At 56.5% G+C, this 11,502-nt stretch overlaps 1 protein-coding gene across 9 annotated transcripts; it reads right to left on the reverse strand.

The window, feature by feature from the left end:
• Positions 1 to 1,014: 1,014 nt before the first annotated feature.
• LOC138100909 (uncharacterized) lies at positions 1,015 to 10,468 on the reverse strand. Of its 9 annotated transcripts, none has more exons than XM_068998736.1 (6): positions 9,962 to 10,277; positions 8,372 to 8,671; positions 7,815 to 7,991; positions 6,072 to 6,199; positions 4,488 to 4,590; positions 1,015 to 3,608 (listed from the first exon to the last, which is right to left on the reverse strand). In XM_068998736.1, the coding sequence occupies exons 2-6, from the start codon at positions 8,382 to 8,384 to the stop codon at positions 3,598 to 3,600; spliced, it is 432 nt and encodes a 143-aa protein (XP_068854837.1). In that variant the 5' UTR covers positions 8,385 to 8,671; positions 9,962 to 10,277; the 3' UTR covers positions 1,015 to 3,597. The 9 variants fall into 9 exon arrangements, 8 of the variants coding, with proteins under 8 accessions (XP_068854837.1, XP_068854832.1, XP_068854835.1 ...); XM_068998731.1 differs by lacking the exons at positions 1,015 to 3,608; positions 4,488 to 4,590 and adding exons at positions 4,598 to 5,811; positions 10,406 to 10,461 and having other exon boundaries at positions 9,962 to 10,035; XM_068998734.1 differs by lacking the exons at positions 1,015 to 3,608; positions 4,488 to 4,590 and adding an exon at positions 4,598 to 5,811 and having other exon boundaries at positions 8,372 to 8,501; positions 8,585 to 8,671.
• Between the last annotated feature and the right edge of the window lie 1,034 nt (positions 10,469 to 11,502).

Below are 11,502 nucleotides of genomic sequence, written 5' to 3' on the forward strand. Positions count from 1 at the left end.
CTCTGCACTCATCCTCACAGAGCATCCCCATGCTTCGCTCCCAAACACAAGAGCAAGGCTATTCTTTACACTTTTAGGTCAGCCCTTTAGCACAGGCCAGGAGCAGCATCTCCTCCCAAAAGCAGCTGTCAGAAAGGCACAGGCAGATATGCATGCAGGAAGTAACCTCCTGAGGTACTGCTGCTGCACTGCCCATGACCAGGGGCTGAGAGCAAAGCCATGCACCAGCACATGCTAAGAAGCAAGCTGAGGGCTTAGAGGAAACAACCAACCTCCAAGATATTTTGAATTGTGAAACAATTTAAGCTACAGCCCAGAACAAAGACGTCAAAGTTATGACACCCTCATAAATCAGATTTAGTCTGGTCTGTCATGGCACAAGATTACAATGTCACACTTTCACAGAATGGTTAAAGATTGGAAAGGGACCACTGGAGGTCACCTAGCTCCCAGACATGCAAGGGTCCCCCAAAGCAGGTTGTTGAGGATTGTGTCCAGATACCTTCTGAATACCTCCAAAGAGGGAGACTCCACAACTTCTCTAGGCAATCTGTTCCAGTGCTTGGTCATCCACGCAGTAAAGTTCTTGCTCATGTACATCAGTTTCTGCCCGCTGCCTTTTGTACTATTGTTGGGCAAAACCCAACCAGAGCCTGGCTCCATCCTCTTGGCACTCTCCCTTTCAGATACTGATAGACTTTGATGAGGTTCCCCTCTCTGGCGTCTCTTCTCGAGGCTGACCGGGGACAGCACCCTCAGCCTTTCCTCATACATGAGATTCTCCTTAATCATCTTTGTTACTCTAAGCTGGACCCTCTCCAGAGGCTCCATGTCTCGCCTGTCCTGAGGAGCCCAGAACTGCACACAGCACTCCAGATGTGGCCTCCCCAGGGCCGAGCGAAGGTGCGGGGTCTGTCCCTCCCGGGGAGGCTCTGGCGGCCTGCGTGAGGGCCGGGCAGGAGCGGGGCGCGCCGGCTGCTCCCTCTCGGGGCCGCGCTGGGCTCGCAGCGCTGCGGCTGCCGGGCCCTCGCTCCCGGCAGGGCCCGGCCTGGGCCCCACCGCCCGTGCGGGAGCACCGGCCGCCAGACCCGCCTCCCGGGACACAGCCCCGCTCCCGCCCGACCCCTGCCCCGCTTACAACACCTCGAGCCATAAGTGACAGCTGGGCTTCGCAGGACCGAGCGCGATGGAAAAAGGGAATCCAGTCGAAATACACATGGCCTCACACTCCCAAGCTGTAGGGTGGTCTGATGAGAGCAAGAGCTCATCAAGACAGGTCCAGCCTAACCTGGGGGAGACCTGGGACAGAGGAGCTTGAATGTCCCATACCTGGGAAAGCAACAAAAAGCCTTAACCAAAAATTATTTAATTCATTTATATTCAGCATTAAGTTCTCCTCCCTACCTCCCCATGCCCTCCCCACGACCCCAGCCAGCCTGGGTTTTGTAGAGTAATTTTAGGGCTCCGTGTTTCTGACCAGATCTCATCTACTGTGACATGTGAAAGAGCCCAGTGAGTGGAAGGCTCCAGCCCACAGATAGCCAAGAAAATCTAAGATTTCCTTGCTGCTCATGCAGTTTTCTCAGACTGTTTGTCAAAAGTTATTGGTGGCTATTTTTTAAATGAAAGGAGTAGAGAGAAAATAGCTTTGCGGCATATTGGGCTAGCAGATTGTTCAGACTCTGTACAGGGACAATAAAGCTTTTAGGATCCTTTGATTGACATATATAATGAATGTAGCTGTCAAACTTTTGTGCAGCAATTTTATTTTGTATTGGCAAGCTATTTCACTGGCCAGGGTTTTGCATAAAAGGAATAATTCACATTGTTGTGGTGCTGCTATTTACAGAGCCTAGAGGACAGTGGCATCACTACAATATAAATATTAATATTCAAATTTCTTTTGAAATACATAATTCTGTATGCAACCTATCCTACGTGCACATCTTCACACAGGGAGAAAGGCATTGTTCTGCAGAGAGAAGGGGGCCTGGAGCCGCTGGGGGTTGTTATTCATTCACTGATTCATTCTGTAGCCTTTGAAAAGCCACTTAGTTACTCTGCACTTTAATGTTTCTCTCTGTGGAGCAGAGAACAAAGCCTCAACACAAACTGCCATCACTGTTACCAGTCAGAGTGGCAGAGGTCACAGAGCCAGCATGGGGTCAAGGGGCTGCTCTGAGCAGCCCGTGTGTGCACAAAGCCCAGGACAGCTGTGCTCTTCTCAAACAGCTGCTTTCTCCTGCCGAAGCAGCGGCAGGATCAGCTTGGGCTACCTAAGACAGCAGTTGCTGCTTGCCCACTACCTTTCTTTGATCATGAACAATAACTTGCCAAGAAATCACTAGCCTCAGAGAAAACAGGCAGAAAGCAAACGAGAGGGCAAAGCAAAACATAAAGGAGAGAGGGGGAAAAAAAAATCCATATAAACAAGGATGACTCTCACACTCTATTTGCTATGCAGTCAAGCCCACAAGTGGGTTGTATATCTGAAGGTGGAAATACAAAGACATGTCCTGTTCCCTGGGGAAAGGTAAGCAACTTCTCAAATTATCTTTAGAGGCTGTTATTAGCCTTGCACTAGCACTGACATACCCTGTGCCCAAAGCCACAGCATGCACACACTGTATCCATAAAAAGAGATATTCACAGCTCATAGAAGTGCTCATAGAAGTGCTGTGCAGCTCATAGAAGTGCTGTGCCCGTGCTCTGGTACCAGTATCATTTAAAACAAAACAAAAAAAAAGTTTGAGTAGCAAGTGAGCGCATGGAAAGGACTTGAACGGCAAGAATTTGGAAAGAGCATGGGAATCCAGCTTGGGGTGCTGAGGTCAATGGGCACACAATTTTTTAAGAGTGTACCAGGTTTGTTTGTTCAGTCATTCCTATATTCATTTTCAATTCCAGAGACAGGAGCTTCATGTCTAGCCCCAAAATAACAGCATTGTCTGACACAAAGCCAACTTGGTAAGGGGTACCAGAGCTTTTCCCAGCCCATTTATGTAATAAAGCATTATATACAACTGTTGGAAAACATACCAGTTTAAAAATTTTTTATATATGACTTTGGCCAGGTTTGCTCATCTTTGCCTCAGGGAAAGGGAACTGAAGCTTCTTTCCAGGGCATTGTTTCTCTAGGTGAGGCCTGATGGGTTTAGCATTTCAAAAGACTAGGAGTAGCCCCAATAAGATAAAGCCATTGAGGGAACATCACCAGAACAGATGTCAGCGGCCATCTAAGAACATCTACCCCTGAAGATCTAATTAACATCAGAAGCGAAGAAACACAGATCTAATAGGAGACCAGATACTAGGAACTACACAACTTGAGACCAATGAACACTGATCCAATTCGTTTCTATGAGTTTTGACTGTAAAAAAGATCTGAAAATTCTAGTAAAGGTCATGTGTCATGGAATGATTCTCTCGGCACACCCGGGCTATGTGTGGATGAGATGATTTCTGTGCTACATCCTGGCCAGAGAATAAAGTAGTGCCTTGACTCTCTAACATTAAAAATGTTGCTGGAGGCTTTTTTGTTTTTCCTGCAGTTTCGGTGACACAACCAGGAAGCAGAACAGGAGCTTTATGGCCCTGTTACTTGGGTCCTAAAATACAGAGAAAGAAGACAGGGCAGAGAGCAAAGAAGAAAAACAGAGCTTTGTCCTCATTCACATCATAGCCCTGTAAGGCTTTGACCAAAAGATATAACTGTATAGTGAAACATCTATGGGGGACTCTCTTGTCTGGCACAGAGGGGTTCTGCAGATGGACTTCCAGGGCGGGGAAAGAGTACCAAGTCGGCAACACAAATTACTTCAGGCCAAACTCCAATACATAACTATAGATTCCATAGATACATCCAGCCTTAAGCCCAGAAGCAATACAGGTGGGGAGAACGGAGCCTGGGTGATTTAAACTACGTGTTTAAGCAGTTCAAGGTAACTGGAAGTAGCGCTGGTGCCTCTGGGTTTCTCTGTTCGTTATTTAAGGTGAACATAAAAACACAGAGTGCAGGAGCCCAAGGATGTTCCTCACTGGCTTCAAGCTGGCAGTTTCCTAAAAGCAGTGCTTGTTGCTTTCCTTGGTTTGCTGACCAGCAGTGCCACCTCCCCTCCCTGCTGCCATGGAGCTCAGCCTTCCCCAGTGTTAACAAAATGGCACGTTACTCTACTTGGCCAGATTTTAGCTCTGAGAATTTCATTCTGAACAGTTCAGCATCTGCTTTAGCCAAAACAGTTCCACTATTTCCAGGAATATTATTAAAGGAAAAATAGACTGCTTGGCACATGTTACATAAATTCAGGCAACCTTTTACATGAGGATCTCTAGCTTCAGAAGGGAAATTTTGAAATCTGGCAGAGAGGTGACCTTTGTGGTAGAAATGTGTCTATCCCTATTAAAACCTACCTAACTTTGGCCAGATTATAGAGCAGGGAAATACTGCAGTTAAGGGCGCAGTAAAGAGTTCTGAGAATTGCACTTACTTGCTGTTTCTGCTGTGGGCAAGAGGTCCCTTATCTCCTGCAGAGCTGCAGCTTGTGCTCCCCCACTACCTTGGCCAGTTATGGCTGCACAGGTCCTCCATGGCTGGATGACGAAATTACAGAGCCAAGGGTGAGCAGAGAGACCAGCATTCCATCTGACGTCTACATACATTCCCGTAATTTTCTGATACAGGACAGCCCCATCTGTCACACAGCCCAGGTTCAACGGCAGCATCGCGAGTGCTGCGCAGGCACGAGGGCACTGCAGAAAACAAACTGTGACCAAAAAAGTCAGGGCAATTACAATACATAGATGCACAGCTGGAAGAATTAATGTCAAGCAGACAATGGCATTACAGACGTCCCCTAACAATGAGGGCTTGAATCTGCTGTCTCAGTAAAACTCTCTAAATTAGGTTTGTGTGCAGCATACGGAGAGTTTCTGAAAGAAATATAAATATAGGCCATCATTCTGCAAAGCTTCACAAACCCAAACCCTTGCATTCAGGTGCCATCTCACTGACTTTGCTGCAAAATCAAGGCCATTCACGTTAAAAGCACAGACAAGAACATCTGCTCAAACTGAACTTGTAGAAAAAAGCCCCAGTCCTAGGTAAGGCAGAACACACGTGTTTTAATTTTTAAAGTCACTATGACACAGAGACTTGTTAAGAAATGCACGTGCTTTTAGATGTATAGGGCTGCTGGAAGGAAAGGCTGAAGTTTTTTTACAAATGCCTGTAGCTCATAGGTTAAGACTACCATCAGACCGATATCCTTCAACACTCCAACTTCAATACCAAAATTGTAAGAACCTCCTGCATTCCATTCCCTAGTACGGTAACAAGACAAAGTCCTCACCCACCCTGGATCGTCCAAACAATAGAATACAAGGTTGAAACGAGCCTTGTGGTTTGAGGGGCACCTTCTGCCCAAAAAGCCCAACTGTGCATCCAGATAAAAATGAACACCACAAATAGAGAGTACAAAAACCACGGAACACCGCTTCCAGCAGGCGCCCTCGTCGGTATTTAAAGGCGTGGCTCAGGCAATAGCAACAAAGCCCCGAGGCAAAAAGCCTGGGAGGTCGGGGTTGGGTTTTTTTCCATTCAAGCCACACGTGTTCCCCAGCGCCCATTACCGGGACTCGCTCCGGGCTGGCGCCGTTCCACGGTGCGAGGGGACCGGAGAAGCCACGCGACCCACGGCACCGGCGGCACTCGGTGCCCGGGGGCGGCCCCGCGCCGGGAGAGCCCCGCCCGCCCCCGGCACCTGGACAGCTCATCCTCTGCACCTGACACACTGGGGCACCGGGCTTTCCTTCCTATGGATAACAGGGGAGAACGAGGGGGGGAAAGGATGATGGACAGATGAGGGGGAGAAGGGGAAGAGAGGGGAGTCGGGTTGGGGAGCAGGGAGAAAGGAGGGCTGGGGGGATCGGGGATGCACAGGGGAGCTGGGAGAGAGGGTGGGAGGCACTGGGGAGAGGGTAGGAGGGAGGCTGGGAGAGAAAGGGAGAGTGTGGGGGAGAGAGAAAGAAACTGGGGGGGTCTCTGCTTTCCTACCCCCCCGCAGATCCATCACCTTCATCAGCAGCTTGGGCCAGAAGCGGGGAATGTTGTGTTTGCGGTAGTTGATATAGTGCTCAAAGGCCAGCAGATACATCTCCTGGCACTTCTCAATCTTCTCGACACAGATCAGCCCCGTCAGGTCTGCGGGAATCAGGGAATCATCAGGGGATTGTGGAATCATGGAATGGTTTGGGTGGGAAGGGACCTTAAAGCTCACTCAGTTCCACCCCCCTGCCATGGCGGGGACACCTTCCACTATTCCAGGGTGCTCCAAGCCCTGTCCAACCTGGCCTTGGACACTTCCAGGGATGGAGCAGCCACAGCTTCTCTGGGCAGCCTGTGCCAGGGCCTCAGCACCCTCACAGGGAGGAATTTCTTCCCAATACCCCATCACAATCTCCCCTTTTCAGTTTAAACCTCTCCTTGTCCTGGCACTCATTGCCCATGGAAGAGTCCCTCTCCCAATCCCATACCTGCAGGGATTCTCCCTCCCACAGGGCTGAGTGTCCCATGCACCCCCTGGGTGTTGGGGTGCCCACCCCACAGACCCACGTCAGCCTGGCAGGGGGCCCCAGGGCACCAAGGGGACCTGTGCTCCTGGGTACCAGGGATTGGGGTGCCCACCTCATGCTCCTGGGACCCCTCCCAGCCTGGCACAGCTGCCTGAAGCTCTGGGAATTGGGGTGCCCACTCCAAACCCCCCCAAAATCCAGGGGGGGCACGGTTTCCCACCCAACACACCCTGAAGATGTTGTGAGGCTCTGGCATCAGGGTGCCCACCCAACACACCCCCAAGACAGTCAGGACTCTGGGCATTAGGGTGCACACCCAGTGCACTTCCACGTGCTGGGGGTTGTGGGCAAGGGGGTGCCAACACAACAATCCCCGTGCACAGCCTCTGGGCATGGGGTGCCCTCCCAATTCCCCCTGAAGCTGCTGGGGATCTCTGGCATCAGGGCGCCCACCCAACACCTCCCCAGGACAGTGAGAACTCTGGGCATTGGGGTGCCCACCCAACACCCAACCCTGATTCCTCTGGCATGGGGTACCCACCCCATTCCCCCACTACTGGTGTGCACGCACACCTGAGGACATGAGCAGCACAGCCTGGAGCAGGGCCACCTCGGTGTCATCCAGGTTGAAGGCAGAGAGGGACTTGCCACGGTGGCATTGGGGAACGTGGTGTGGCCGTGTCACCCCTGGGACCCCCACAGCAGATGGGTCATTGGGGGGGTGTGGTGTGACTGTGTCCCCCGTAATGGACAGTGGGGTTTGGGGGTGCAGTGTGACCGTGTCCCACTCTGGGACCCCCACGGTGGACAGTGGCAGGGGGTGCAGTGTGACCCTGTCCCCCCTCCCTGAGACACCCCGGGGGGTGTGATGTGACCCTGCCCCCCCTCTGGGGCCTCCATGTCACCGGGGAACACTCGTGGCAGGGCCAGTGCAGCAGCCAGAAGAGGAAGCTGCGTGACAGGGCCAGTGACAGGGCCAATGGCAGGGCCAGGGCCACCCGCGGGCACAGCTGTCCCCTTCGGTCACTGCTCACCCCTGAACCCTTTAGGGGTGACCAGCTCAAGGACACTGGGCAATGTCCCAACCCCCCTCGACTGCCCAAGGACACCGGTGACATCCCAAACCCTGGCACTGCCACCATGTGTGTGCTGAGTGTGTGAGTGCTCAGCAGATCCTGGCTAGGGCTGGGGGCCAGGGTGGGGGACCGAGATGGTGACAGAGTCCCTCCACTGCATCCCCTCACCAGGAATTTCCGCTTCTGCTTCCAGTGGCTGCCCTGGGCATTGGTGCTGCGGTGGGCTTCTGTCACAAGGCGGATCAGCTCCCACTCCTCGGCGCTGGGGCGATGCTGCAGGGACTTGATCATCTCCTCCTTCTGCTGCCACTCCCGGTTCTCCTCGATCAGCTTCCGCTTGGCTACCTGCTTCGAGTCATCCAGCACCACTGCCGGACCCCCAGCATCAGCCAGGATCCCCCCACATCAGCCAGGACCCCCCATCCATGCATCCCACAGCTGCAGCATAGCACCCCATGGTGACCCTCCCCAGCCTCCTCCTGTGGCTGCTCTGGGCATCCCAAATTGCCCCATAGCACCAGGACCCCAACCCACCTCCCAAAAGCCCCCCACTATCATCTGGGATGCCCCCCAGTCAGCTAGGACCCCCCATTCATGCATTCTACCCCACTGCTGCATCACATACCAGCCCGGTCCTGCAGCTGCTCCGGGTACCCCAATGTGCCCCAGGGTGTCGGGACCCCAACCTGCCCCCCAGCCGAGCCCCCCCACGCCCCCCAACTCACAGTCCATGGCCATGCCCACGGAGATGCACTTCTTGAAGCAGCAGAGCTGGCACTAGTTGCGGGTGATCTTGTCGATGACACAGGAGTAGGTGGGGTGCAGGTTCTTCTGGATGGTCCGACGGAAAAATCCCTGGGGAGGGCATGGGGGAGTGACCCAGTGAGCACTGCTGAGCCCCCCTAGCCCCCTGCCCCAAGTCACCTTGCAGCCCTCACAGGCGATGCAGCGGTAGTGGTAGCTGGCGGCCTTGTCCCCGCACACCACGCACTGTTCATCTTTGTCCAGGTAACTAGGGATGTACCCTGCGGGGACCCCCAGGTCAGGGACCCCCAGGGCACCCCAGAGCAGGGACCCCCGCAGTGGGGACTCATGGGGTGCTCCATGACAGGGATTCCCATGACAGGGACCCTCAGGGCACCCCAAGTCAAGGACCCCTGGAACACCCTGTAGCAGGGACCTTCCCACACACCCCACATCAGGGATCCTCCAGGAATCCTGAGTCAGGGACCCCCTTGCATGCCTCACATCAGGGACCCTTGGCACATGCAGCATCAGGGACACCCCACACACCCCATGCCAGGGACCCCCAGTAAGCCCTCCCCTCCCTGTGCCTCAGTTTCCCCTCTGTCTGCACCCACTGTCTGCCCCACCACTACCCCTGCCCTGGCACGGGAAGGGTTAACACTGGGGGTGTGGGGGGGGGTGCCTGAGCCCCCCGCGCCAATAAAGCCCCCATTATCCCATTATCTGGCCGGGAACCGGCAGCGGGGGGGGTCCCTGTCCCCCTGGCACACAGAGACCCACTGTCCCTGTCATTGTCCGTGGTCCCCCCGCCTGGCAGGCCAGGAACCAGCCCCCCACCAGAGTCCCCCCAGCCTCCCCACCACCGACTGCTCAGGGAAACTGAGGCACAGATTGCCCATGATGCATGGGGCGGTCCCCAGCACCCTGGGCCCCTCATGTCCCTCCCGGGAGCCCACCCTTGTGTTTTGGGGGGGCTGGAATTGGGGATCCCCGAAGGGTGAGAGGGATGGGAAAGGGACCGGATGCCTGGGTCCCCCCTGCATGGAGCACCTGTAACTCAGGGGAGTGTCCCCAGCACCCCAGGACTGCCGCACCCACCCGGGATCCCACAAACCCAGGCGTGGGCACCCCTCGAGCCCACTCTGGCGCTCTGCAGGTGCCGGATGCGGGGGTCCCTGGGTGCTCCCTCCCTCCGGGAGCGGGGCGGGTGCAGGGGATGGGCGGGAGCCGGACGCTTGGGTTCCCCCCTGGCCCCCCATCGGGTCCCGCCGGCACCAGCTGCTCCCCGCCGGGAATGGGGCAGGGCGGGGGGCAGTGCCCACAGGGCCCCCCTTATCGCCCACCCCAGGGCGCTGCCGCCCCAATGGCGGCACCCCGACCCACGAGGCGCCGAGGGGGATGTGGGGGACTGGGACCCCAGCAGACCCTGCAGGGATGTGGGGTGCAGGGGGGGACATGGGAATGGGGTATCCATGGGACTCTGGGGTGCCTGGGGGACATGGGGACCTTGGGGTGTCTGCCAGGGACATGGGGTGTCCATGGGACCCTGGCGTTCCTGGGGTGCTCACAGGGGATAAGGGGTGTCCGTGGAACTCCAGGGGACCCGGTCGAGACATGAGGCATCCGTGGGACCCTGGGGTACCTGCATGGACACAGGAATCTTGGGGTGACCATGGGGGACAAGGGATGTCCATTGACTTTGGGGGACCCAGGTCATACATGGGGTGGCCAGGGGACCCTGGCAAGGACTTGGGGCCCCCAGGGTGCCTGCCAGGGACATGGGGTGTCCGTGGCACCCTGACTTGCCTGAAGAGACTTGGGGACCCCAAGATGTCCACAAGGAACACGAAGGGTATCCAGGGGTCCCTGGTAAGGACTCGAGGCCCCTGCAGTGCTCACACAGAGTGCCTGCAGAACCCGGCGAGCACATGAGGTACTCGGGGGACCCGGGGGTGCCCAGCAGGGCCATGGGGTGCCCGGGGGGGTTCGGGGGGTGCCGTGGGTCCCCGTACCTGACATGCTGCTCTTCACCAAACATTGGCTGCTCTTTCTTTTGCGCTTCCCATCCAGCCACCTACGGGAGGGGGGTGACAGGCTGAGAGGGTGCCCACGGATTCCCGCTGCACCCCCCCAAACTTCCAACAGCCCCCCAAAACCCCCCTCGAACCCCCTTCTCTGCTGGGAAATGGGCAGCCCCCACCCAGGGGTCCCAGTGCAGCGATGTCACAGGTGGGGTCCAGCCCGGGGGTGCGGGATGGGGGGGGTAGGAGAGGGCCCTGGGGACCCCCCCCACCCAGAACACCCCTGTCGGGACCCCCCCCTCCGGGACACGACACCGCCCTGGGGGGGCTGGGACCGAGCGAGGGAAGGGAAGGGAAGGGAAGGGAAGGGAAGGGAAGGGAAGGGAAGGGAAGGAAAAGGGTGGGGGAGGGGAAGGAAAAGGGTGGGGGAGGGGAAGGAAAAGGGTGGGGGAGGGGAAGGAAAAGGGTGGGGGAGGGGCTCCTTCCCAGTCAAAGACAAAATGTCCTTTTGGCTGAGCGGAGATGTGACGTCATCGGGGCTCAGCCAATGGCGGGCGGCGGGGGTCCGCGCGCGCCCGTCCCCGCGGGGGGGGCCCGGGGCCGCGGGGATCGGCACCTGCGGGGGGGGAGCCCCGGGGACCCCGCATCCCCCGGGGCCGCTCCAGCCCAAGGGGACCCCGGGCCGCCACCCCCCACCGGGGGCCCGAAATAGTCCCGGGGGGGGTGGAGGGTGAGGGGAGGGGGCGGCTGGGAGAGGCACGAGTGGGGGGACACCATGGCGGGGCACGAGTGGGGGCATGTGGGCGTGGGGACACAGGGACACCAGGGGATGGACCTAGCCGGTGACATGTGGGGGGCAGGGGGACACGCAGGACATGGGCACGTGTGGGGATACCCAGAACGTGACATAGGGACACTTGCGGACATGTGGGGTACAGCGGGGCTGGGGGACACCTGGGGTACGGGGATGTACAGGACATGGGGACACCCAGGTTCGGAACATGAGTGGGGACACATGGGGTGGACGGGGATATGGGCACAGGGACAAAAAGGGCACCCAGGACACAGGGACACACGAGGCATGGACA

This window comes from Aphelocoma coerulescens, unplaced genomic scaffold (genome assembly GCF_041296385.1).
Source record: "Aphelocoma coerulescens isolate FSJ_1873_10779 unplaced genomic scaffold, UR_Acoe_1.0 HiC_scaffold_151, whole genome shotgun sequence".
NCBI classification, from domain to species: domain Eukaryota; kingdom Metazoa; phylum Chordata; class Aves; order Passeriformes; family Corvidae; genus Aphelocoma; species Aphelocoma coerulescens.